General features: G+C 37.4%; 1 protein-coding gene across 1 annotated transcript in view; it reads right to left on the bottom strand.

Annotated features, from left to right (window-relative positions):
* EML6 (EMAP like 6) overlaps positions 1-27,333 on the bottom strand; it is a 318,760-nt gene that overhangs the window by 146,450 nt on the left and 144,977 nt on the right. Inside the window, exons 4-6 of the mRNA XM_061210885.1 lie at positions 22,160-22,228; positions 14,881-15,066; positions 10,571-10,706 (exon numbers count right to left, since the gene is read on the bottom strand). Of these exons, the coding sequence (XP_061066868.1) occupies positions 10,571-10,706; positions 14,881-15,066; positions 22,160-22,228 (391 nt within the window). The remainder of the gene's footprint in view (positions 1-10,570; positions 10,707-14,880; positions 15,067-22,159; positions 22,229-27,333) is intronic.

Raw genomic sequence — 27,333 nt, 5'->3', positions numbered from 1 at the left:
CAGAGGGAACTTTCTTCAACATAATAAAGGCCATATATGACAAACGCACAGCCAACATCATCCTCAATGGTGAAAAACTGAAACCATTTCCACTAAGATCAGGAACAAGACAAGGTTGCCCACTCTCACTACTATTATTCAACATAGTTTTGGAAGTTTTAGCCACAGCAATCAGAGAAGAAAAAGAAAAAAAAGGAATCCAAATCGGAAAAGAAGAAGTAAAGCTGTCACTGTTTGCAGATGACATGATACTATACATAGAGAATCCTAAAGATGCCACCAGAAAACTACTAGAGCTAATCAATGAATTTGGTAAAGTAGCAGGAGAGAAAATTAAGGCACAGAAATCTCTTGCATTCCTATACACTAATGATGAAAAATCTGAAAGTGAAATTAAGAAAACACTCCCATTTACCATTGCAACAAAAAGAATAAAATATCTAGGAATAAACCTACCTAAGGAGACAAAAGACATGTATGCAGAAAATTATAAGACACTGATGAAAGAAATTAAAGATGATACAAATAGATGGAGAGATATACCATGTTCTTGGATTGGAGGAATCAACACTGTGAAAATGACTCCAGTACCCAAAGCAATCTACAGATTCAATGAAATCCCTGTCGAACTACCACTGGCATTTTTCACAGAACTAGAACAAAAAATTTCACAATTTGTATGGAAACACAAAAGACCCTGAAAAGCCAAAGCAATCTTGAGAAAGAAAAACAGAGCTGGAGGAATCAGGCTCCCTGACTTCAGACTATACTACAAAGCTACAGTAATCCAGACAATATGGTACTGGCACAAAAACAGAAACATAGATCAATGGAACCGGATAGAAAGCCCAGAGATAAACCCATGCACATATGGTCACCTTATCTTTGATAAAAGAGGCAAGCATATACAGTGGAGAAAAGACAGCCTCTTCAATAAGTGGTGCTGGGAAAACTGGACAGGTACATGTAAAAGTATGAAATTAGAACACTCCCTGACACCATACACAAAAATAAACTCAAAATGGATTAAAGACCTAAATGTAAGGCCAGACACTATACAACTCTTAGAGGAAAACATAGGCAGAACACTCTATGACATAAATCACAACAAGATCCTTTTTGACCCACCTCCTAGAGAAATGGAAATAAATACAAACAAATGGGACCTAATGAAACTTAAAAGCTTTTGCACAGCAAAGGAAACCATAAACAAGAACAAAAGACAACCCTCAGAATGGGAGAAAAGATTTGCAAATGAAGCAACTGACAAAGGATTAATCTCCAAGATTTACAAGCAGCTCATGCAGCTCAATAACAAAAAAAAAACAAACAACCCAATCCAAAAATGGGCAGAAGACCTAAATTGACATTTCTCCAAAGAAGATATACAGATTGCCAACAAACACATGAAAGAATGCTCAACATCATTAATCATTAGAGAAATGCAAATCAAAACTACAATGAGATATCAACTCACACCGGTCAGAATGGCCATCATCAGAAAAACTAGAAATAATAAATGCTGGAGAGGGTGTGGAGAAAAGCGAACACTCTTGCACTGTTGGTGGGAATTAAATTGATACAGCCACTATGGAGAACAGTATGGAGGTTCCTTAGAAAACTAAAAATAGAACTACCATACGACCCAGCAATCCCACTACTGGGCATATACCCTGAGAAAACCATAATTCAAAAAGAGTCATGTACCAAAATGTTCATTGCAGCTCTATTTACAATAGCCAGGACATGGAAGCAACCTAAATGTCCATCATCGGATGAATGGATAAAGAAGATGTGGCACATATATACAATGGAATATTACTCAGCCATAAAAAGAAACGAAATAGAGTTATTTGTAGTGAGGTGTATGGAGTGAGAGTCTGTCATACAGAGTGAAGTAAGTCAGGAAGAGAGAAACAAATACAGTAGGCTAACACATATATATGGAATCTAAGGGGTAAAAAAAAAAAGGTCATGAAGAACCTAGTGGCAAGACGGGAATAAAGACACAGACCTACTAGAGAATGGACTTGACGATATGGGGAGGGGGAAGGGTAAGATGTGACAAAGTGAGAGAGTGGCATGGACATATATACACTACCAAACGTAAAATAGATAGCTAGTGGGAAGCAACCACATAGCACAGGGAGATCAGCTCTGTGCTTTGTGACCACTTAGAGGGGTGGGATAGGGAAGGTGGGAGGCAGGGAGATGTAAGAGGGAAGAGATATGGGAACATATGTATATGTATAACTGATTCACTTTGTTATAAAGCAGAAACTAACACACCATTGTAAAGCAATTATACTCCAATAAACATGTTAAAAAAAAAAAATCTTCCAACAAACAGAAGTCCAGGACCAGATGGCTTCACAGGTGAATTCTATAAAACATTTAGAGAAGAGCTAACACCCATCCTTCTCAAACTCTTCCAAGAAATTGCAGAAGAAGGAACACTTCCAAACTCATTCTATGAGGCCACCATCACCCTGATACCAAAACCAGACAAAGATACTATAAAAAAAGAAAATTACAGACCAATATCACTGATGAATATAGATGCAAAAATCCTCAACAAAATACTAGCAAACAGAAACCAACAACACATTAAAAGGATCATACAGCATGATCAAGTGGGATTTATCCCAGGGAGGCAAGGATTCTTCAATATATGCAAATCAATCAATGTGATACACCATATAAACAAATTGAAGAATAAAAACCATATGATCATCTCAATAGATGCAGAAAAAGCTTTTGACAAAATTCAACATCCATTTATGATAAAAACTGTCCCGAAAGTGGGCATAGAGGGAACCTACCTCAACATAATAAAGGCCATCTATGACAAACCCACAGCAAACATCATTCTCAATGGTGAAAAACTGAAAGCATTTCCTCTAACATCAGGAACGAGACAAGGATGTCCACTCTCACCACTATTATTCAACATAGTTTTAGAAGTCCTAGCCATGGCAATCAGAAAAGAAAAAGAAATAAAAGGAATACAAATTGGAAAAGAAGAAGTAAAACTGTCATTGTTTGTAGATGACATGATACTATACATAGAGAATCCTAAAAATGCCACCAGAAAACTACTAGAGCTAATCAATGAATTTGGTAAAGTTGCAGGACACAATATTAATGCACAGAAATCTCTTCCATTCCTATACACTAATGATGAAAAATCTGAAAGAGAAATTATGGAAACACTCCCATTTACCATTGCAAGAACAAGAATAAAATACCTAGGAATAAACCTACCTAGGGAGACAAAAGACCTGTATGCAGAAAACTGTAAGACACTGTTGAAAGAAATTAAAGATGATACCAACAGATGGAGAGATATACCATGTTCTTGGATTGGAAGAATCAATATTGTGAAAATGACTGTACTACCCAAAGCAATCTACAGATTCAATGCAATCCTTATCAAATTACCAATGGCATTTTTTATGGAACTAGAACAAATCATCTTAAAATTTGTATGGAGACACAAAAGACCCCAAATAGCCAAAGCAGTCTTGAGGGAAAAAAACGGAGCTGGAGGAATCAGACTCCCTGACTTCAGACTATACTACAAAGCTACAGTAATCAAGACAATATGGTACTGGCACAAAAAACAGAAATATAGATCAAGGGAACAAGATAGAAAGCCCAGAGATAAACCCACACACCTATGGTCAACTAATCTATGACAAAGGAGGCAAAGATATACAATGGAGAAAAGACAGCCTCTTCAATAAGTGGTGCTGGGAAAACTGGACAGCTACATGTAAAAGAATGAAATGAGAACACTCCCTAACACCATATGCAAAAATAAACTCAAAATGGATTAGAGACCTAAATGTAAGACCGGACACCAGAAAACTCTTAGAGGAAAACATAGGAAGAACACTCTTTGACATAAATCACAGCAAGATCTTTTCTGATCCACCTCCTAGAGTAATGGAAATAAAAACAAAAATAAACAAATGGGACCTAATGAAACTTAAAAGCTTTTGCCCAGCAAAGGAAACCAAAGACAAGACCAAAAGACAACCCTCAGAATGGGAGAAAATATTTGCAAACGAATCAACGGACAAAGGATTAATCTCCAAAATATCTAAACAGCTCATGCACCTCAATATTAAAGAAACAAACAACCGAATCCAAAAATGGGCCGAAGACCTAAATAGACATTTCTCCAAAGAAGACATACAGATGGCCAAGAAGCACATGAAAAGCTGCTCAACATCACTAATTATTAGAGAAATGCAAATCAAAACTACAATGAGGTATCACCTCACACCGTTTAGAATGGGCATCATCAGAAAATCTACAAACAACAAATGCTGGAGAGGGTGTGCAGAAAAGGGAACCCTCTTGCACTGTTGGTGGGAATGTAAATTGATACAGCCACTATGGAGAACAGTATGGAGGTTCCTTAAAAAACTAAAAATTGAATTACCATATGATCCAGCAATCCCACTACTAGGCATATACCCAGAGAAAACCATAATTCAAAAAGACACATGCACCCCAATGTTCATTGCAGCACTATTTACAATAGCCAGGTCATGGAAGCAACCTAAATGCCCATCGATAGACGAATGGATAAAGAAGAAGTGGTATGTATATACAATGGAATATTCCTCAGCCATAAAAAGGAACGAAATTGAGTTATTTGTTGAGACGTGGATGGATCTAGAGTCTGTCATACAGAGTGAAGTAAGTCAGAAAGAGAAAAACAAATATCGTATATTAACGCATGTATGTGGAACCTAGAAAAATGGTACAGATGAACCGGTTTGCAGGGCAGAAGTTGAGACACAGATGTAGAGAACAAACGTATGGATACCAAGGGGGGAAAACCGCGGTGGGGTGGGGATGGTGGTGTGCTGAATTGGGCGATTGGGACTGACATGCATACTCTGATGTGTATAAAATTGATGACTAATAAGAACCTGCAGTATAAACAAACAAACAAAAAAACCAACTAATACCAAATTTTCTTTGGGTTATTTGTATGGAAGTATGTTAATATAAATGTTTCAGACATTACATGAAATTTCTAAAAATCTTATATGTTCTGGTATAATGTTATAAGTCATAATTCTAGTTATTACTTTAAAATGTATATCTGAGAAATTAAAAAAAAAAGTTTTTTCACTGCAAAGTAAAGGAGCTGTTACAGTGGAGGGTTACTGGACTGAATGTCAATATTATAACATAGTATGAGTGTGTTTCGTGTTTGGTAATTGCAATCACTGTTGCTTTTGTTGTGGTCATCCATTTACAATGCTTGGTGTCAGTTTATTTATCTCTTGTAAAAATAAAATACAGTGTGTGTGAAAAAAAAAAATTGGGCAAAGGACTTGAACAGAAATTTCTCCAAAGATGATATACAAATGGCCAACAAGCTTATGAAAGATGCTTAACATCAAAAATCATTAGGGAAATGCAAATGAAAACCACAAGGAAATACCACTTCACATATATCAGAATAGCTATTTTCAAAAAACCAGAAAGAAAGTGTCGGTGAGGATGTGGAGCAACTGAAATCCTTGTGCACTGCTGGTAGGAATATAAAAATGGTGCAGCTTTTATGGAAAACAGTATGGGAGTTCCTCAAAAATATTAAAAATAGAAATACCATATGATCCAATAATTCCACTTCTGGATATATATCCCAAGGAATTGAAAGCAGAGTCTCAAAGAGACATTTGCGTACCCATGTTCATTGCAGCATTATTCACAATAGCCAAAAGGTGGAAGCAACCCAAGTATCCATTAACAGATGAATGGATAAACAAAATGTGGTATACAATGAAATATTATTCAGCCTTAAGAACAAAGGAAATTCTGACACATGCTACAACATGGATGAACCTTGAAGACATTATGCTAAGAGAAATAAGCCAGTCACAAAAGAGCAAATACTGCATAATTCCACTTATATGAGAATAAGAATAGGCAAATTAGAACAGGCAAATTCACAGAGACAGAAAGTAGAATGGGGGCTGCCAGGGCCAGGACAAGAAGGGAATGGGGAGTTGTTGTTTAATGGGTATGATGTTTCAGCTTGGAAAGATGAAAAATGTTCTGGAGATGGATGGTCATGATGGCTGCATAATGTGACTGTACTTAATTAATGCACTCATATGTTTACTTAAAAAATGGTTAAATTGGTGAATTTTATTGTGTATTGTGTACATCTTACCACAATAAAAAAGTTGGTTGCTCTTATAAAAAATATATATACATTTTGGCATTCTGAGTTTTTTGACTTCAGAATTGTAGATAAGGGATCCTGGATGAATTAGATTGCTGGTTTATATCAGCATGTAGTGTTAGTAAAAACTTGTTTGCAGACTCACCACTCGCAGAAGTTGTATGTCACTGGTATAAATAAAACACTACTATTCCTTTGATTGAGGAATGGTCCTCTGGGCTTATGAAGTCCATTTTCTTTGACTAAGACTTGGGGAGAGGACAAGGAGCCCTGAGAATCAACTCTGGCTGTACAGATTCTTGTTGATATGACAATGACCTATCTCCAAGCTGGTTCACCCTCAATTTAAAGAAGGGTTAATTGTTTTCAGTAGAAGTCAAAGTCTTAATAAGCTCAAGTTTGACTATAAAGATCTAGGAGAACTGATTAATACCATCACTTTATGATAAAGCTGTAATACCATTTTGGGTTTTTTTTTTTTCTGAGCTTAGTGTTAATCTTAGTTCATCTAAAAACTGTTCTCTTTCTTGTTTTTTAGCAATTAATAGTTATCAGAAGATGCAAATATAGGTAAATCTTATGAATATTTACATAAAACTACTTGGAAATTGCCAGATTCATTTTGTAGATCTTCTGGAAGTCTATAGGAAGGGCAGTAGAAATTTTTACAGGTGACATAGTAAGTGTGATCGTTACAAACAGACTCAGATTACCAAACGTAAGTAGCAGTTTCTGAATTTTTACTAGTAAGTTTATAAATTTAAGGACTACAGAATATCGGTACTATGTCATGGGAATTGGGACATGGCCATAATTAATTCTCTTGCTAAATTTATTTAAATAGTTGTTTGAGTAATATGAGAAGTCACTATATTTCCACAGAAATGAATTCAAGAGTCATTGCTATACAAACAGCAAAAACATCGAAGAAGGCTCATTCATATCAAGAAATTTTTACTAGAATAAAACCGTCCATACATGTAGCTTCAGGTCCAAATTGAGAGCAAAGTAGTAAGACAGGCTTGGACCTGAAACCTGGGACACTTTGCTGCAGCGCTTGCACCTGGACAAACGTCTCCTCCAGCAACAAAATACAAAGAAACTATAAGGAACTAAAAATAACTGTGTGCGTGCACAGTTGGGCTAAATTATGAACAACAAGATACAAAAAGACCAAAAACCCAACTGCCACTTCCAACGAGCTCAGAGGAAAAGCAGTGTATTGCACATGCCCCCCTGCACACAGCACCACCAAGGGGGTGGGCAGACCGCCTAAGCCACCCCTCCGGCCCAACCCCTGGACCCACCCCTACCCTCACCGCATATAAGGAAGCAGTTTACCCCCGCTCAGGGAGGGAGCAAGGGAACGTGTTACTTGTTTTCGCTCCCTCGTGCTGCAGCAGGAGCCCCAATAAAGCCTTGCCTGAATTTCTTGACTGGCCTCTTATCAATTTCTATTGATTAAGGAGGCCAAGAACCCTGGTTGGTAACTAGTTCTAACAGTGCTTTGCTTGAATCTGCTCCTTTCAAATGGCACTTTGTTTCCATTTTGAGGCAGAACCTGAAGGTGGAGGGAAAGTCAAGACTTCTTTTGGGGGGAATGACGGCAGGGGGGCGGGGGGTGTGCCGGGCAGGACGGGGTAGGACAAAGTACACCCAAAGTCCTGTCCACTCTGCCTTCTTCCTCCTGTTTCAGCCTCTCCCCAGTCTCTCCTTCACTCCCCTTTTACCCACACTGTCTGCAAATGTTCAGAAGAGCAAGGGCATGTATGGTATTGGCTGGTTGAAGAGGAAGCTGGAACAGAAAACTGTATACATTTCAACTACTTTTAATCCTCACCTGCAATCCTACATATTTTAATCCTTATACTTGTGCTGGGTCTCCTAGCTCACTCTGGCCTCACTCTCACCTTCAGGTGCCCTAGAGTACACCCCTGTGACAGGGTGGCCCTGGCAGCTGGTCTCAGAGAACATCATGGAGGGCCTGTTCTGAGACTCGGCTTCTCAACTCAACAGCCCCTCGGCCCTGCTTCAGTGTGATGATGGCGCCAAGGCCTGGCTGAGGGCAAGAGAAAGTTCCTGAGGGTGGTTCAGGATCGTGGCAGGTTCCCCCTGCAAGGCCCTGTCCACACAGGCTCGAGAACTAGCTGAGTTGAGGGTGAAGAGTGAGCCAGATTTGGGGTTGTTACCAACACTTCAACCACGAGCCTTTCATTCGTTTGACTCTAGACATTTATCCTGTTTTCCACTAAGGGCTGGAAAAAATGCCGGCAATTCTTTGGAAGTATGATAATACATAGTAGACTTCTGTTACAGTGTTGCCAAAAGTGTGACAGGCAAAGGTGCCACTGATGGTGAAGATGCTACATGGACAAAATTGTTTAATCCAATAGCTAGAACTTACCTTAACAAGTAAAAAATATATATATAAATAAACAGTATATTAAAGCCATAATTTCACAGATATTATTGCTTATGAGGAGAAGTTAAAAAAAAGAAGAGAGAAAGAGATGCATTAACATCCATTTAAAGTAAAACACGAAGTAAAGAAGGGTATTGGTAGTGCGCTGAGACTGCAAAAATGAAGAAGGTGGCAAGAAAATGGCACCCATTCTCACGGCTCCTGAACAGCAGCATGGTCTATCCAGTCCTTTAAAAGCATAGTCCACTACTCCTCCTGAAATATAGGCTATTGTCCCACTGGCCATCCATCTAAAAATACATGCTAATCCCTCCCTTGATATCTGTAAGCCTAGGTGCTACAGGCCACACCTATGAGGTGCAGGCTTGCTTAAGGTCCTTCTGTCCACTGTGCACCACCTATATCCTCTTTGATCTTGGCAAGCAAGTGTGTGTGGGAATCAGTTGAGACTGATAGAAAACAGAACATGTCCCTGACCATCTTCCCTTGACTCTGGGGATAGGAATTGACCATGGGGTTGGCTTTGTACAATCAATACAAATCCTTGGCTATATAGATGCTTGTTCTGAACCGGCTCCTGAACTCTCCTTTGAGAGCCTGAAGTCAGGGACTGGGTATCAGGTAGAAAAGTATAGCAGGGTAAATATGGCTTCCGCCCTGATCCTCACACTTTAAAATTTATACCTTAATTATGTGATACAATTTTGGGATGAGCTGGATAAAGTGACTGCCAAAAAGGAATCATTATTTCTGGTTGATGCTCCCCAACATCTAGCCAGTTTATGGTCAATAATCCCATCTAGTAAGTTAACTCATGAGTTATCTAAGTATATGTTTTGCTTCCAGTTTACCTTGAGGGATACACCAAGAAGTTTCACGGTTCAAGGTCAAACATTTTTGGCTGCTTTACTAGCATTTTTAATACTGCTTTTATGGGCGCTTACTTGCTTATATCCGCCATAAGTATTTTTCTGGACAAAGTTACATTGGCCCATGTTCTCTGGCAGAGAACTCGAGGGCCTTGACTGTCCATGCAACGAAGTGGACACTAAATTCTCACGTGAACAGAACTCCCCACATGTGCTCAGTGGACTAACATCACTTGTGACTTACTTCATCTTATCTTTCCTATTTACATTTTCCATTTTAATCTCTCTCAGTGCCAAATTCTTTATATGAAAAATGAGATAATAAGCCTATCATGAGAATTTAAAAAGATGTATATAAACTGCTTTGTATTCTCTGGTACACATACTTAACATATTGTAACAGTAGCCAACATTTACTGACTGCTGACCATGCACCATGACTTACTCTAAGCACTTTGCAAGTGTATTTAATCCTCATAGAACTCTATGAGGTTGGTGCTGGTATTATCCCCATTTTACAGATGAGGAAACTGAGGCCCGGAGATGTTAAGAAATTTGACCAAGGTCTCCAATCTATCACAGGTAAAACTTGGATTTGAACCCAGGCTCCCTGACTCTGAGCCCGGGCTCTTAACTCCTACTACTATGGTAGCTACTCCACTAAAGCTATTTTTTAAAAAATAATTTCTCTTGTTTTTCCTATTATTTATTTATTTTCAGAGGCTGCATGCAGTTACATTTAGGGTCACTAACTTACCCAGAACTTCCCAGTTTTATAACTGAAAGTCCCATCTCTCAGGTTACCACTCAGTAGTTTCATTATTATGTTGTTTATCTTTGCAGCAGGACCACTGCTTGTACATATAGGTACCTTTGTGCAAATTAGGAAAAAGGGGTATCCACTTACATTCAACATACTTTTAATCTTGTATTCATTACATTTATGTAAACTACCTTAAATCCTTCATGGTATAAGATGGGGTAAGAGAAACAAATATAGAAACAGACTTTCACACTGTATTTAACACATTAAGATCTATGGGTAAGTATTAATACATGTGTTACCTTTATATCCTTGTTCTGTCTCCCTGAGATCAATTTTGGTTATTGGTTTGAAATCAGTATCCCATAATCGTATACACCCATCTCGTCCACCAGTGGCAAAGCCTTCTTCGCAAGCATACATGCTGAAGATTCCAGCCTGTTGATTAAGGCAGATAATACTCAATGCTGCAATCGTTCTAAACAGTCATTATAGTTGGATCTTTATGATAAAAATACAAAACAAAGCAAAAACAAAACAAAAAACAAATCTCTTGTTCTGTATTGAAATCCTGGCAATAGAACAAGTAGCCATTTGTAACAGCCATTTTAGCTAGATTAAAAATTCATAATACCACTAAAGCAAACTAGTGCAAGTGCTCCTTTGCCATGATTAAACTAATGACAGGCTGTAAAAAAAATTCAGGAATTCCTTGGCTAAAGCAAATATAAAAATCATAAATTTCTTTCTGTGACAGCTAATCATTATAAAGACAATGGTGGAAGTGTTTCATATAAATTCCTTCCCAAAACAAGTAAAGATATGCGGGCTAGGAACACAAACACTCCTATAGGTACAATGGTGACAGAAATGCATCCCAATGAGCTCAAGCAAGCACCATCTGAGCCTAAATGGAAGCATAAATTACACTTGTGTTAGCTTGTTAAGCATTATTTGAAGATGCTTTTCACATCTCATGTGGTTTCACAACTTAAAGATGCTTTTCCACGGGAAAATGTGTTACAAGAGTATAATGTTGACATAATATCCAGTGTAAAGAGAAATTAGGTTACTAACGCAGCTGTTTTTATGAATGAGGACCAATACTGACCTTTTGTTTCAAGAGCTGTTTCATAATTAGCGAAGCCAAGAAAATTGGTCTTCAACATACAAGACAGTGAGAGATCTAAAATCTCATAGCTCTTTTGCTAAGAGTTGCTGAAACTTTTCTTCATGTTCACAGTAATAGGGCAAGAAGCAAAGGTCTGTTGAGTTTCTGATAACATTTTACCAAATTTCCATTTATTACAACAGGCTTTACCTTTCACATCATCTCCCCATTCTTCTGGGCATTTCTACTTTATCATCTATAGACACAGCAATATAACTATTTTAATATATGTCAGAATTGAGCAGAGTGGTCAGAGTCAAGTTTGTCCTTGTTCTTACAGAGCAGACCATCAAAAGAATTTATCAGTGGTTTTTCTTTGCATTTTAAGAACTTGTGATGTGGACATGGAGGTGACGCTCTCTCACTCAGGATGAGGAAAATCTACATTATTAACCACTATAAAAATAATAGTTGTCTCCACCCTTGCTATTCAACATATGGGCCACAGGCCAGGAGCAGTAACGTCATCCCAGACCCACTGAGTCACAGCCCACATTTTTTTTTAACATATTTATTGGAGTATAATTGCTTTATACTGTTCTATTAGTTTCTGCTGTACAACAAAGTGAATCAGCTATACGTATACTTATATCCCCATATCCCCTCCCTCTTGTGTCTCCCTCCCACCCTCCCTATCCCACCCCTCTAGGTGGTCACAAAGCACGGAGCTGATCTCCCTGTGCTATGTGGCTGCTTCCCACTAGCTATCTGTTTTACATTTGGTAGCGTATATATGTCCATGCCACTCTCTCACTTCATCCCAGCTTACCCTTCCCCCTCCCCATGTCCTTAAGTCCGCTCTCTATGTCTGCGCCTTTATGCCTGTCCTGCCCCTAGGTTCTTCAGAACCACTTTTTTTTAAATTCCATATATATGTGTTAGCATACGGTATTTGTTTTTCTCTTTCTGACTTACTTCGGTCTGTATGACAGACTCTAGGTCCATCCACATCACTACAAATAACTCAATTTCGTTTCTTTTAATGGCTGAGTAATATTCCATTGTATATATGTGCCACATCTTCTTCATCCATTCATCTGTCGATGGACACTTAGGTTGCTTCCATGTCCTGGCTATTGTAAATAGGCTGCAATGAACATTGTGGTACGTGACTCTTTTTGAATTATGGTTTTCTCAGGGTATATGCTCAGTAGTGGGATTGCTGGGTCATATGGTAGTTCTATTTTCAGTTTTTTAAGGAACCTCCATACTGTTCTCCATAGTGGCTGTATCAATTTACATTCCCACCAACAGTGCAAGAGGGTTTCCTTTTCTGCACACTCTCTCCAGGATTTATTGTTTGTAGATTTTTTGATGATGGCCATTCTGACTGGTGTGAGGTGATACCTCATTGTACTTTTAATTTGCATTTCTCTAATGATTAGTGATGTTGAGCATCCTTTCATGTGTTTGTTGGCAATCTGTACATCTTCTCTGGAGAAATGTCGATTTAGGTCTTCTGCCCATTTTTGGATTGGGTTGTTTTTTTGATATTGAGCTGCATAAGCTGCTTGTATATTCTGGAGATTAATCCTTTGTCAGCTGCTTCATTTGCAAATATTGTCGCCTATTCTAAGGGTTGTCTTTTTGTCTTGTTTACGGTTTCCTTTGCTGTGCAAAAGCTTTTAAGTTTCATTAGGTCCCATTTGTTTATTTTGGTTTTTATTTCCATTTTTCTAGAAGGTGGGTCAAAAAGGATCTTGCTGTGATTTATGTCATAGAGTGTTCTGCCTATGTTTTCCTCTAAGAGTTTGATAGTGTCTGGCCTTACATTTAGGTCTTTGATCCATTTTGAGTTTATTTTGTGTATGGTGTTGGGGAGTGTTCTAATTTCATTCTTTTACAAGTAGCTGTCCAGTTTTCCCAGGACCACTTATTGAAGAGGCTGTCTTTTCTCCTTTGTATATTCTTGCCTCCTTTATCAAAGATAAGGTGACCATATGTGTGTGGATTTATCTCTGGCCTTTCTATTCTGTTCCATTGATCTATATTTCTGTTTTTGTGCCAGTATCATACTGTCTTGATTACTGTAGCTTTGTAGTATAGTCTGATGTCAGGATCCTGATTCCTCCAGCTCCATTTTTCTTTCTCAAGATTGCTTTGGCTCTTAGGGGTCTTTTTTGTTTCCATACAAATTGTCAAGTTTTTTGTTCTAGTTCTGTGAAAAATGCCATTGGTAGTATGATAGGGATTGCATTGAATCTGCAGATTGCTTTGGGTAGTATAGTCATTTTCACAATACTGATTCTTCCAATCCAAGAACATGGTATATCTCTCCATCTGTTTGTATCATCTTTAATTTCTTTCATCAGTGTCTTATAGTTTTCTGCATACAGGTCTTTTGTCTCCTTAGGTAGGTTTATTCCTAGGTATTTTATTCTTTTTGTTGCAGTGGTAAATGGGAGTGTTTCAATTTGTCTTTCAGATTTTTCATCATTAGTGTATAGGAATGCAAGAGATTTCTGTGCATTAATTTTGTATCCTGCTATTTTACCAAGTTCATTGATTAGCTCTAGTAGTTTTCTGGTAGCATCTTTAGGATTCCCTATGTATAGTATCATGTCATCTGCAAATAGTGACAGTTTTACTTCTTCTTTTCTGATTTGGGTTCCTTTTCTTTCTTTTTCTTCTCTGACTGCATTGGCTAAATCTTCCAAAACTATGTTTTATAATAGTGGTGAGAGTGGGCAACCTTGTCTTTTTCCTGATCTTAGTGGAAATGGTTTCAGTTTTTCACCATTGAGAACGATGTTGGCTGTGCGTTTGTCATATATGGCCTTTATTATGTTGAGGTAAGCTCCCTCTATGCCCACTGTCTGGAGAGTGGAGAGTTTTTATCATAAATGGGTGTTGAATTTTGTTGAAAGCTTTTTCTGCATCTATTGAGATGATCATATGGTTTTTCTCCTTCAATTTGTTAATATGATTTATCACATTGATGGATTTGTGTATATTGAAGAACCCTTGCATTCCTGGGATAAACCCCACTTGTTCACGATGTATGATCCTTTTAATGTGCTATTGGATTCTGTTTGCTAGTATTTTGTTGAGGATTTTTGCATCTATGTTCATCAGTGATATTGACAGCCTGCATTTTAACAAGATCTCCAGGAGATTCATAGGCACATTACAGTTGAGAAATCCTGGTCTAGAAGATGAAACTGACGATGAAATACTTCTAGTTTCTGTCAAGCTGCTGCTGATGAATTACAACACTAATCAGTCAATCGATAATTGAGACGAAGGCTAATTAAGTTATTAAGCTTTTGAAATATTAATTTCTTCCAGGTGAACAAAAGTAATTAGGGAAATCCTTCATGAATGTTTAGTGAGTGTTCAGCAGAACTGGCTGATCCTAAAGCAACCAGGAAAAAATACAGAGATTTGTGACTTTAACTTATTTAATAAGTCAGTCCCAAATTTCTATACGGGAATACTTACACTATGTGCTCCTTGAATGGTGCGGACTAAATTGAGCCCTTTCCAGACATAGATGTCGCCATTTAAAGCACCAGAGTAGGTGATGTCTTCTTTGGCACATGCAAGGCAAAGGATGGTCTGAAGATCGCCTGTTTTGCCAAATATCCCTCTTTTTGCAGTCAGGGCATTTCCACATAGGGTCCAAAACTAGAAAATAAGTGATAAAATAAATGGATCCAAGAAAAAAGACTACTCTGATGCATCTCATTATTGGTATTTATTTGCTAATGTTTCAATACATTTTACATAATTTGCTATAGGTGCACTAGATACACATAATTTAACTTGTTTTGTTATAACAGCAGAGAACTGCAAAACAGTTTAGCCAACTACTAGCAGTAAAAAAAAAAAACTTATAACAATATTTTTTAAACTTTCAAAGTTCCAAAATTCCAAAACTTTGCTAAATGTTTAATGTTCATTTTTTTGTTTAATTTCTTGTCAAGTTATAGCACTAGTATAGGTTCACTGTAGAGAAGTTTAGAAACAGAGAAAAGTGAAAAGAGGAAAATTGGAATTATTCACAACCTCCTGTTAACGTGTTGATATATCTTCTAGGTATTTCTGTTGCATATATATATATATATATGCATTTAGAAATAATTTCTAACTAAAAATTATATAAATCTTCACTGTAGAAACATTACTCAGAAATGTTTCTAAATATAAGTTATATTTCATATAGCCAAATAATTGACTAGGCTTTTCAGTTTTAGTTGCATAATTTATCATGTGGGAGACCATAAGCATAAAGGTTGAGCTGCTTTATAGACAGCAGCAGGGAGACTCCCATGGTTATGTAGAAATTAAGTATTTCACTCTGACATATTTTTTTTCAGTATGTGAACTGGTATAATTTCACTGCCATGTACGTAGCCTCTCACAATTTATAAAGGCTCTTTACATATGTTTAGTTATTTGATCTTCATAATACCCTTACGAATAGGCTAAGGCAGATATTATTATTACACCCATTTGGAAGGGAGAGAAAAAAGGCATAAGTGACTTGCCAAAGGTTCACAGGGGTTATACATGAGAAAGTATTGAAATATTTGCCTTGAGAACTTTAAATCCAATGAAGATACATATAAAACAAAAAAGATCATTTTAAGGCAGCATATTCAGACTGCATACAAGTGGTAAGGAAATTCGAAGATAGAGAACCATGTTGAATTAACTGGAATGAGCAAGAATAGGATTTGGATTAGTGGTGAGGAAGAAACTGCATTGTGGTTTAGGAGAGCAGGGTTAGGTGAATCCAAGTGACAGGAAATGTGTGAGGAAAAATTAGTGACAACCCTAATACTCTGTGTCTGCAGGAGAGGAAAAATGACGGTCCTCTCAGAGTAGCTGGGTATTCGAGGAAGCAGTTCTAGATGGGTGCACCCCACAGGAGGACCAGGACTCAGGCAGCTGTGGAGGTGGTGGCCCTTGGGGAGAATGAGAGAAAGATGTGCCATCATTTGAGACTATACAAGATTCTTCTCTCATTAAGTATCAACTCTGGTGATTTATTTCTTTGGCTATTACTGTTTTTATAAAAAGGCACTAAAGTATACATCAAAAGAATAAGAACAATCTGGGGAAAGATAGTTAGGTATATGCTTTGGGAAAATATTTAAGTATTAACTTTGAACCTGAACAAACTATGAGACATAAACAACTACTGGTTGTACCTACTGGTTGTACCTACATGTCAAAGAACTTGCTGTTCCATGGTGATGCTTAAGGCAGACATTTATCCTTCTATATCTCCCCATGCATGAAAATTAAAGGAAGCGTAACTATTTGGTAATTATTATCCCTTTAACTTGGGATGTGTACTTTGGCCTGAGTTATTGAAATATTTCTAGATGGACAACCACAAAGAAGAGAGACTTATCTCTACACAAAGATTTTTCTGATGAAATCACCCAGTCAGATGGCATAATGTCAACATGAAACATTCCAGATAATCAGATGATTCTCTAAAAAGGCATATATAGCTGTAATGACAGGATAGGCATGAGATTTTCTGCAGAAAATGGCAAATCTGAGACATCATCTCTTCTTGAGAAGCACTTCATGTTTGGAAAACAGTGACAGATTAGGGTAGCAACACACCATTAACTCCACATCAAATGAAAAGACATTGTTTATCTTCTCCAATCTCCATTCACAGATTGTAAGGCAAATTCTGTTAGAACTGGCAGGTACTTGGGAGCTCGTCTGGCCCTAAGTAATCCCTGAGGTCCCTTCTGTCTGTGACTAGAGAATGGAGAAAGAGCAATAGTAACAGCCAACAAACCTGGTAGACTCATTTCCTGTAAAACCAACCAAGCAGAAAATGCTCAACTGCTACTGTTTTTCAAGCATTCATTTCAGATAATCATAATTTGCCTGTTTGCCAAACACTGGGGATTGCAAAATGAGAAAGGATTTTACCCTAGCTACAAAAATTTCACATAAAAATATTTTCTTGGAGTGCATCAGAGATTCTGCAATCACCTTGTGACTGGAATGATTCGCTTGATGTTAGGCAGCTTTGGGAAGAAAAGGTGGGGGTCCTGGAATTGGATGTAGAAAATACAGATAGTGAAAATAATTTGTTAAAGCCTGCTGAAATTTGTTGTGGATTTCCTTCTAAACAAAATTAATAAAGAATAAAGAATGACAGAATTAATAAAGAATCTGCATTTGCAGATTCTTCCATTTGAGGTAAAAATGCTTGTTTTTGCTTAGAAAAAATGCCTAAGTCTGCCGAAACACAATTAACAAATTTAACAAGACAAACAGCTCTTAGTGTTTTCAAATTAAGTTCCAGGGTTTTATCTGTCTCTGCTTTTAGAATCAACTGATTAAAAGAGTTAACCAAAGATGGAAACAAACAGGGAAACTGGACGAATCTATCAATTAAAGCAGTTAATCTATTATCTTTGATAATCTGGTTGGGGGGTGGGGAGTTAAGCCAAGATAGATCATTAAAGAAATAATTGCTAAGAGAAAAGAGCTTGTCAAAGGGAGCTGGAAATCTTATCTGTGCCACTATTTTTGTAGTCCTAGGAAATGAGAAAAGAAATTAATATTATTGTGCCCCTACTGGTTCCATACACTGTTTAATGTAACTCTTAAATTCAGGAGGTAGTTATCCCTACCCCCCTTTTTATCCTGTCTTTTTTGTTTTTGTTTTTTTGGGAAAGAAAGAAATTCAGTCTCGGAGATAAAATAGCTTTCCCAGAATCAAGCAGAGGGAGACAGAACCAGGATTCAAAGTCAAACAACCTCCTAGGTCTTGGCTTCCTCACTGTGGAATATGCAAGTTGGCTGAAGGCTCCCTGGTCAGGGTCCCAGACTTCCAGAGAGCCACCATGGACTAATGGAATCCGGCTCATCTTGAGCTCATGTATTTCTTTGCTTGTGGCTGAAAGAACAACTCAGTGCCTCTTCCATATGTTATGATCAGAACCTCATGTTAGCAGATATATATCCTTGATTAATTAAAAACTGTTAAGGGAATTAAGATGTAATGGCTACCATGTATTTCATGGCCAAAATTTTTCAAAATATTTGTTCCCTTGGAAAGAAAATTAAGATGTTCTTTGGTGATGAAAAAGTTGATAATCTGTGAACACGTTAATGGGGCAAGGACCCTTCTGCTCCCCAGACCTATGATTCGATGGGTGACCAGTCCCTGCCTATTAACTCCTGACTGAAGGGCAACCCCTCCCCTGGGTTCTGCTGCCTTCCAAGCCCACCCTACCAAACTCACCTATCCATTAAGGCTCAGCTCAAATAGCATCCCTTCCTGAAACACTTAACATTCCTATAACCAGTTGGGATCTCTCCGTTATCCCTAGAGAATTTTGGTTTTGCCTCTCTTACAGAATGTTCTATTTCAATGTTTTAATTGCTCAATTTTAAGCAAATTGAAAATCGGGTCAGTTTTTATTCTATCACATGGTACAAACTCAACTAATGCTTATCAAATTTAATGAGTTTTCTAGTCTTTCAGTTGGACGGCATAAATTATGAGGAAGGATCCTCCAACTACTGTTGAAGCAAAAAGTGCCTTCATTTCAGCAAACATAGTCTCAGGTTAAAATCAGCTCTCTGCACAGGATTATAAAATGTTTATGAAGCCCTAAGGACATGTGACACCTTTAAAGAGTAGAACCTATAGACTTATCTTTTTGTCCCCTGTTTTTCCATTACTTTTTTCTTATTTTGGAAGAAATGCATGTTATTGTAAAATAATTTTAAAATAAAGGGAAAATTTAAAAACCATCAACTCACTACCCAAGATAACTGTTTAATGTTTTGGGATAGCCTTCCAATTTATTTCCTACACAAAAATATACTTTTAAAGTAAAAAAATCAAAGCCACAAATTTATCCCACCCAGAAGTAGACTGTAAATAGATCTTAAATATGTCCAATAACATTAAATAATCCTCTAAAACATGACTTATGATGCACAGTGTTTCTTCATATGGATATACCATATTTTATTTAACCACCTGAGGGCAGTTAGGGGGTTTCAGGTCGTCTTTTGTTTGGTTTTATTTGTTATTGATAAGTTATTCAGCAATGAACCAGTGCCTGGTTCATACTCCTAAGAATTTCCTTGGGATAAATTACAAGATATGAGATTACTGGCCATGCTTACTTTGGCAGCACATATACTAAAATTGGGATGAAATTATTGTTTCAAAGGGTATCAACATTTCTAAGGTAATTGACAGGTATTGCCAAATTTCTGGACTGAAAGACTATACTCATTTATCCTTCCACCAGCAAGGTTTGAGAGTGTTCATTCCCCAAAACTTTCCCAATACTGGATACATTTTAATCATCATTTTGATATATTAAAAACATTGTTATTTTAAAATGTCTATTCGTTAATTATTAATGAGAGTTAGCATTTTCATGTGTCTATTAGCAGACAATTGACAAAAATAAAAATATTGTGGACGTTCTTTGTCCATTCTATAGATTTGCTAGAATTCTTTATATTTCAAGAACAAGCCAACATTCTATGCTTGTTGCCTATACTTTGCTAGTTTGTGGTCTGCCTCTTTTGTTTCTTGGGGGTAGTGGGAAGGAAAACAGAATATTTTAATATTTATATAGTTGAATCTATAGTATTATCCTTTGATGGAAGAAATTTTCACCTTTTAGGGTGTGGGGAAGCCATTCTGGCTTATACGTGATTTGGCCTGAATTTTATGTGAACTAGAACAGCCTGACTTATGGCCTGTCAAACATACATTGTACATTTGCTTTAACCATTAAAGAAAAGAATGCATTATCCAGAAGTAAAGAATGTCCTCTTTGAACACAGGAGTAAATGCCTCCCCTTCCATGATGCCCATGTTAGTACTCCTTCGAAGACAAAGTTCCCTTCCCAGAGGTCAAGGTCATGCTGACTCTCTGTGTAGGTGCTAATCTGAAACTACACATCTCTATTGAAAGCTTGAAGGAATGTACCCTGTCATGTTTGATGTATGTATGTTCTTTGTTCAGACAAAATATAAAACTATGTTGAAAACCATGTTTCTCCAGAGTGCTTTCTTCCTTGGTGGAGACTGCACTCCAGGGCTAGTCCTCAGCTTGGCTGAAATAAAACTCCCTTCTATTCCTTACTGTAGATTGTTTATTGGTTATTTGTGTCAAACACCTTTATGGTTTCTTTATTTGCTTTTACATTTAGAAACACCTTTCTCCAACTTGAGAGAAATTAAATATTTACATATATATTCCTCTATTTTATAGTTTTTTTTAACATTTAACTCTTTAATTCATAAATAATTTTAGTATATGCTATGAAGTAATGACATACAACTAGAATAACAAATTTTTCTAGTGCCCACTTGTCAGATGTACTATTATTATATTCTAAATTGTCATACATATTAAGGTCTATTTCTCAGCTTAGTTTCTCCTTTGTTGGTGTTTATTTATCCTTACCCCAGTCTTGTACCATTTTAATTTTTGAAACTTCATAATATGCTTTAGTAAATTGTAGTGCATTTTCCTTTTCATTATTCTTTTTTGTGCCAAAGTTCTTGGTTATTCTCACTCTTTCATTCTCATAGATTAACTTAGAATAACTTAAAGGGAAATGTCAGATAACAATAAAGGTTATAAAGATTTTAATTGAACTTGTATTAAATATAAATTAACTTGGAGATAAATAATGCATTTATAAGTTTTACACTTCATGTCCGGAATCAAAGTTGTCTCTCTCCATTTGCCCAAGTCTTCTTTTACATTCCTCTATAAAGTTTTATAATAGTTTTAAAATTAGGTCTTGCATATTTCTTGTTATGTTTATTTCTGAGCATTTTATCATGTGTCCCTTTCTAACCATTAAGTAGGAATAATGGGAAGGATCATGAAAAACTAGACTAAAAGAAGAACAAAAGAACTGGGAAACAGGAGGAGTTGGTTGGAGGAGTAACACAGACATTTACTCTGTTCACATAGAAATGCACCATTTTTGTAGCAGCAGAGATCCACACATGCTCTGTTCAAGCAAGTAACCCTTACACTCTTTTCTTTATGGACTTTAACTTACATTATCTACAAACCTATAGACAGAAGATCTTGGGCCGTATCCCAGGGTCCAGGAGAAATTTTTGCTATGTCAGAGGAAAGGATGTCTATGGTGTTAATTTTGCTACCTGTGTAACAAGATAGAGAGGAGCAAATAGACAGAGGCAGGTCCTGCTCCACTAGTAGTATTCCAGGCTGTGTAGTCTACAGGAAGACAGGCATTTAAAAGCCAGTGGCCCAGGTAGGTTTGTACTATGTATCCCTCTCCTTCTAGGTCCAACACAACATGGCATCTTTCTTCTAAAAGAACACATCAACATGTCAAAAAGTTTTGACATGCAATATGTATAAACATTCATAATGAAAAAACTTAATTCATAAAATTAAAATCAGAACTGTTTTAAAACATGCAATCCTAAAAGTATTATGAGTTTTCTGTCTTCTATATAATATTTAATTAACATAAAGTTTCCTTTTCAGCTGCCTGCTGAGCACTTGGCTTGATTGTTTTTATACTGCATTTCTAAAAGGGAGGCCCATCACCTGATGTTAGTGTGCTCTGGGATCAGAGATGCAGGTAAGAAGCCTCCAAATTTAAGAGGAAAAAATGTAAAGTCAAGCATTTTCTCAACACCAAATTATATATATAAACATCTGGAATTATTTTCATACAAGGTACCAAAATTTCTTTATAATAACTACTTTACCTTTATATGTTTCACTCCACAGCTAACCACTCTGTTTGGCTGATATGGATCCCAGGAAATATCAAAAATCTGTTTAAAAAAGATAAAAAGTTGCTTTGTTGATCATTCATGTGTTTTTGCCTTCTTTCAGATACTGTCCAATTGCCAAGACTCTACCCTAACATTCAGAGGACAATGTTACCTACCCAAATGGAGTATTTGGCTATGGAGATGAGTCAGGAATTGCTAATACACATTTTAGCACCTTGTATCTACTTACCTTAGTCCTGAATGAATAAGTAATAATTAACCACAATCATTGAGAACAAACTGGTATCACATTTTTAACCTTGTCCATCCAAGGTAAATAAACTGTGATGATTTAGGATAGTTTTTTGATCAAATTTTTGGTGGCTCTCCACAATGCTAATAACACACTTTTGAGATAGCTTTACAATGAAAACAAACAGAATGGCAATTGTTTAAAGTGCATATTCCCCCAGCCCATGTCAGAGATTCTGATTTAGTGGATTGGAAATTAGGTCCAGGCACATGCATTTTAAAACACAGCCCAGGAGATTCTGATGCAGGTGGTCCATGGACCACATTCTGTGAAGCTCTAATAGAAAGAAGGACCAATTGTAGGGGCAGAGACTAGACTAGAGAAAGAGGCTGCTAACTTCTCATCAAGTAGGAAGCTATTGCTCCAATCATCAGACAAAGAAGGAGGACCTTTGGTTAGGTAGAAAGGAACAATTATTGACCACAGAAACAGCGCTGAAGAAAGGACACTTGGTCTAAGGACCAAGTATGAATAAGGTCCAAGTACCCATTTTATCTATGCGAGTTCAGGCAAGTCTTAGCATCTCTAACCTTAACCTCAGCATCTCGAAAATGAATGAATGACACCATCTCAGTTCTGTTGTGAGGTCAATTAAGATAATGTATGTACGATCATTTTGCAGACTACAAAGCACTGATTATACAAATTAGTGCTAGGGGCTAAGTATTTTAGCCACTAAAATAATCTTGAAAACAATCATTTGCCCATAAGCAACCAATATTAATTTATACTGACCTCAACAATAAAGAGTAAAACTGTGTGATACAAATTATGGAGTCTGGGAGAACAGTGTTCTAAAAGCAGTATTTCATTAAAACATTCTAGGCTCTTAAAATTACAGAGTTCTCACTAGATAGCATTGTACTTTTTACAATCTACTCCTAACTGGAAAGTGTACAGTTCATCAGCAAAACAACAGGAAATTCATGTATTGATCCAGTCCAATTCAACCACTTTGTAAGATAAGATATAATGGGATCACGGAACAGCAGAAACAGTAATATCCAAAATGCAAGGTATGAGCAGGAGACAAGATGGTAGAGTAGAAGAACTTGAGCTTACCTCCTCTCATGAACACACCAAAATCACAACTAACTGCTGAACAACCACCTACAAAAAAGACTCGAACCTACCAAAAAAGATATTCCACACCCAAAGACAAAAAAGAAGCCACAACAAGACAGTAGCAGGGGCACATTCATGATATAATCAAGTGCCATACCCACTGGGTGGGAGGCCAAAAGCTGGAAAATAATTATGTCACAGAGGTTCTCCCACAGGAGTGAGAGATCTGAGCCCCATGTCAGGCTCTCCAGCCTGGGGGTCTGGCATTGGGAGGAGGAGCCCCCAGAGCATTTGGCTTTGAAGGCCAGTGGGACTTGAGTGCAGGAGCTCCACACGACTGGGGGAAACAGAGACTCCACTCTTGGAGGGTGAACACAAGGTTTCATATGCACTGGGCCCCAGGGCAAAGCAGTGACTCCATAGGATACTGGGCCAGACCTACCTGCAGGTCTTGGAGGCTCTCCTGGGGAGGCAGGGGTTGGCTGTGGCTCACTGTGGGGGCAAGGACACTGGTGGCAGAGGCCCCAGGGAATATTTATTGGCGTGAGCTCTCCCAGATGTTGCTATTTTGGCACCGAGATCTGGCCTTACCAAACAGTTTGCAGGCTCCAGTGCTGGGATGCCTCAGGCCAAACAACCAGTGGTGGGGGTGTGGGGGAAACACAGCCCCACCCATCAGCAGACAGGCTGCCTAAAGTTGTCCTGAGCCAACAATCGCCTATAAATTCACCCCTTGACAGGGCCCTGCGCATCAGAGGGACAAGACGCAGCTCCACCCACCAGTGGGCAGGCACTAATCCCTCCTTCAAGAAAGCTTCCACAAGCCCCTGGACCAACCTCACCCACCAATGGGCAGACACCAGAAGCAAGAATTACAATCCTGCAGCCTGAGGAACAGAGACCACAAACACAGAAAGTTTGACAAAATGAGATGGCAGAGAAATATATTCCAGATGAAGGAACAAGATAAAACCTCAGAAGAACAACTAAGTGAAGTAGAGATGGTCAGTCTACCTGAAAATGAAGTCAATCTACCTGAAAAAGAAGTCAATTTATCTGAAAAAGGAGAGCATGGCATGATATATTTAAAGTGATGAAAGGCAAAAACCTACAGCCTACAAGAATACTCTACCCAGCAAGGCTCTCATTCAGATTCAGTGGAGAAATCAAAAGCTTTACAAACAAGCAAAGTCTAAGAGAATTCAGCACCACCAAACCAGCTTTACAACAAATGCCAAAGGAAATTCTCTAGCCAGAAAAGAAAAGGTCACAACTAGAAACAAAAGAATTACGAATGGGAAACATCACCGGTAAAGGCAAACATACAGTAAATGTAGGAAATCATCCACACACAAATATGATACCAAAACCAGCAATCATGAGGAGAGTACAAATGAAGGATATTGGAAATGCATTTGAAATTAAGAGACCAGCAACTTAAAACAATCTTGTATATATATAGACTGCTATATCAAAACCTCATGGGAACCACAAACCAAAAATCTACAATAGATACACACACAAAAAATAAAAAGCAGCCCAAACACAACACTAAAGATGGTCATCAAATCACAAGAGAAGCGAACAAAAGAGAAAGAGAAGAAAAAATACCTACAAAAACAAATCCAAAACAATTAACAAGATGGCAATAAGAACATACATATGGATAATTACCTTAAGTGTAAATGGTTTAAATACTCCAACCAAAAGACACATACAGACTGAAAGTGAGGGGATGGAAATATCCCATGTAAACGGAAATCAAAAGAAAGCTGGAGTAGCAATACTCACATCAGACAAAATAGACTTTAAAATAAAGACTGCTATAAGAGACAAAGAAGGACACCACATAATGATCAAGGGATCAATCCAAGAAGAAGATATAACAATTGTAAATATATATACACCCAACATAGGAGCACCTCAATGTATAAGGCAAATGCTAACAGCGGTAAAAGCAGAAATCGACAGTAACACAGTAATAGTGGGGGACTTTAACACCTCAGTTTACATGAATGTACAGATCATCCAGACAGAAAATCAATAAGGAACCACAGGTCTTAAATGACACATTTGACCAGATGGACTTAATTGATATTTATAGAAAGCAGCAGAATAAACATTCTTCTCAAGTGCACATGGAACATTCTCCAGGATAGATCACATGCTGGGCCACAAATCAAGCCTCAGTAAATTAAAAAAAAACTGAAATCATATCAAGTATCTTTTCTGACCACAATGCTATGAGATTAGAAATCAATCACACACACACACACAAAAAAACTGCAAAAAACACACACATGGACGCTAAACAACATGTTACTAAACAACCAAAGGATCACTGAAGAAATCAAAGAGGAAATAAAAGAATACCTGGAGACAAATGACAATGAAAAGATGACAATCCAAAAACTATGGGACGCAGCAAAAGCAGTTCTAAGAGGGAAGTTTATAGCAATACAATCTTACTTCAGGAAACAAGAAAAATCTCAAATAAGCAACTTAATCTTACACCTAAAGCAACTAGAGAAAGAAGAACAAACAAAACCCAAAGTTAGTAGAAGGAAAGAAATCATAAAGATCAGAGCAGAAATAAATGAAAAAGAAATGAAGGAAACGATAGCAAAGATCAATGAAACTAAAAGCTGGTTCTTTGAAAAGATAAACAAAACTGACAAGCCTTAAGCCAGTCTCATCAAGAAAAAAAGGGAGAGGGCTCAAATCAATAAAATTAGAAATGAAAAAGGAGAAGTTACAACTGACACTACAGAAATACAAAGGATCATAAGAGACCACTACAAGCAACTATATGCCAATAAAATGGACAACCTGGAAGAAATGGACAGATTCTTAGAAATGCACAACCTGCCAAGACTGAACCAGGAAGAAATAGAAAATATGAACAGACCAATCACAAGTACTGAAATTGAAACTGTGATTAAAAATCTTCCAACAAACAGAAGTCCAGGACCAGATGGCTTCACAGGTGAATTCTATCAAACATTTAGAGAAGAGCTAACACCTATCCTTCTGAAACTCTTCCAAAAAATTGTAGAGGAAGGAACACTCCCAAACTCATTCTATGAGGCCATCATCACCCTGATACAAAAAAACAGACAAAGATACCACAAAAAAAGAAAATTACAGGCCAATATCACTGATGAACATAGACACAAAAATCCTCAACAAAATACTAGCAAAGATGAACTGGGAGACTGGGATTGACATATATACACTACTATGTATAAAATAGATAACTAGTGAGAACCTACTGTATAGCATAGGGAACTCTACTCTGTGCTCTGTGGTGACCTAGATGGGAAGGAAATCTGGGAGGAAGGGGATATATGTATACATATGGCTGATTCACTTTGCTGTACGGCAGAAACTAACACAACATTGTAAAGCAACTATACTCCAATTTAAAAAAAAAAAAAAAACCTATGATCACCTCAGTAGATGCAGAAAAAGCTTTTGACAAAATTCAACACCCGTTTATGATAAAAACTCTCCAGAAAGTGAGCATAGAGGGAAACTATTTAAACATAATAAAGGCCATATATGACAAACCCACAGCTAACATCATTCTCAATGGTTAAAAGCTGAAAGCATTTCCTCTAAGATCAGGAACAAGACAAGGATATCCACTCTTGCCATTTTTATTCAACATAGTTTTGGAAGCCCTAGCCATGGCAATCAGAGAAGAAAAATAAAAGGAATCCAAACTGGAAAAGAAGAAGGAAAACTGTCACTGTTTTCAGATGACATGGTACTATACATAGAAAAT

This window comes from Eubalaena glacialis, chromosome 14 (assembly GCF_028564815.1).
Source record: "Eubalaena glacialis isolate mEubGla1 chromosome 14, mEubGla1.1.hap2.+ XY, whole genome shotgun sequence".
Classification (NCBI taxonomy): domain Eukaryota; kingdom Metazoa; phylum Chordata; class Mammalia; order Artiodactyla; family Balaenidae; genus Eubalaena; species Eubalaena glacialis.
The sequence above is the reverse complement of the archived record's forward strand: the minus strand, read 5'-3'. Positions and strand labels throughout refer to the sequence as shown.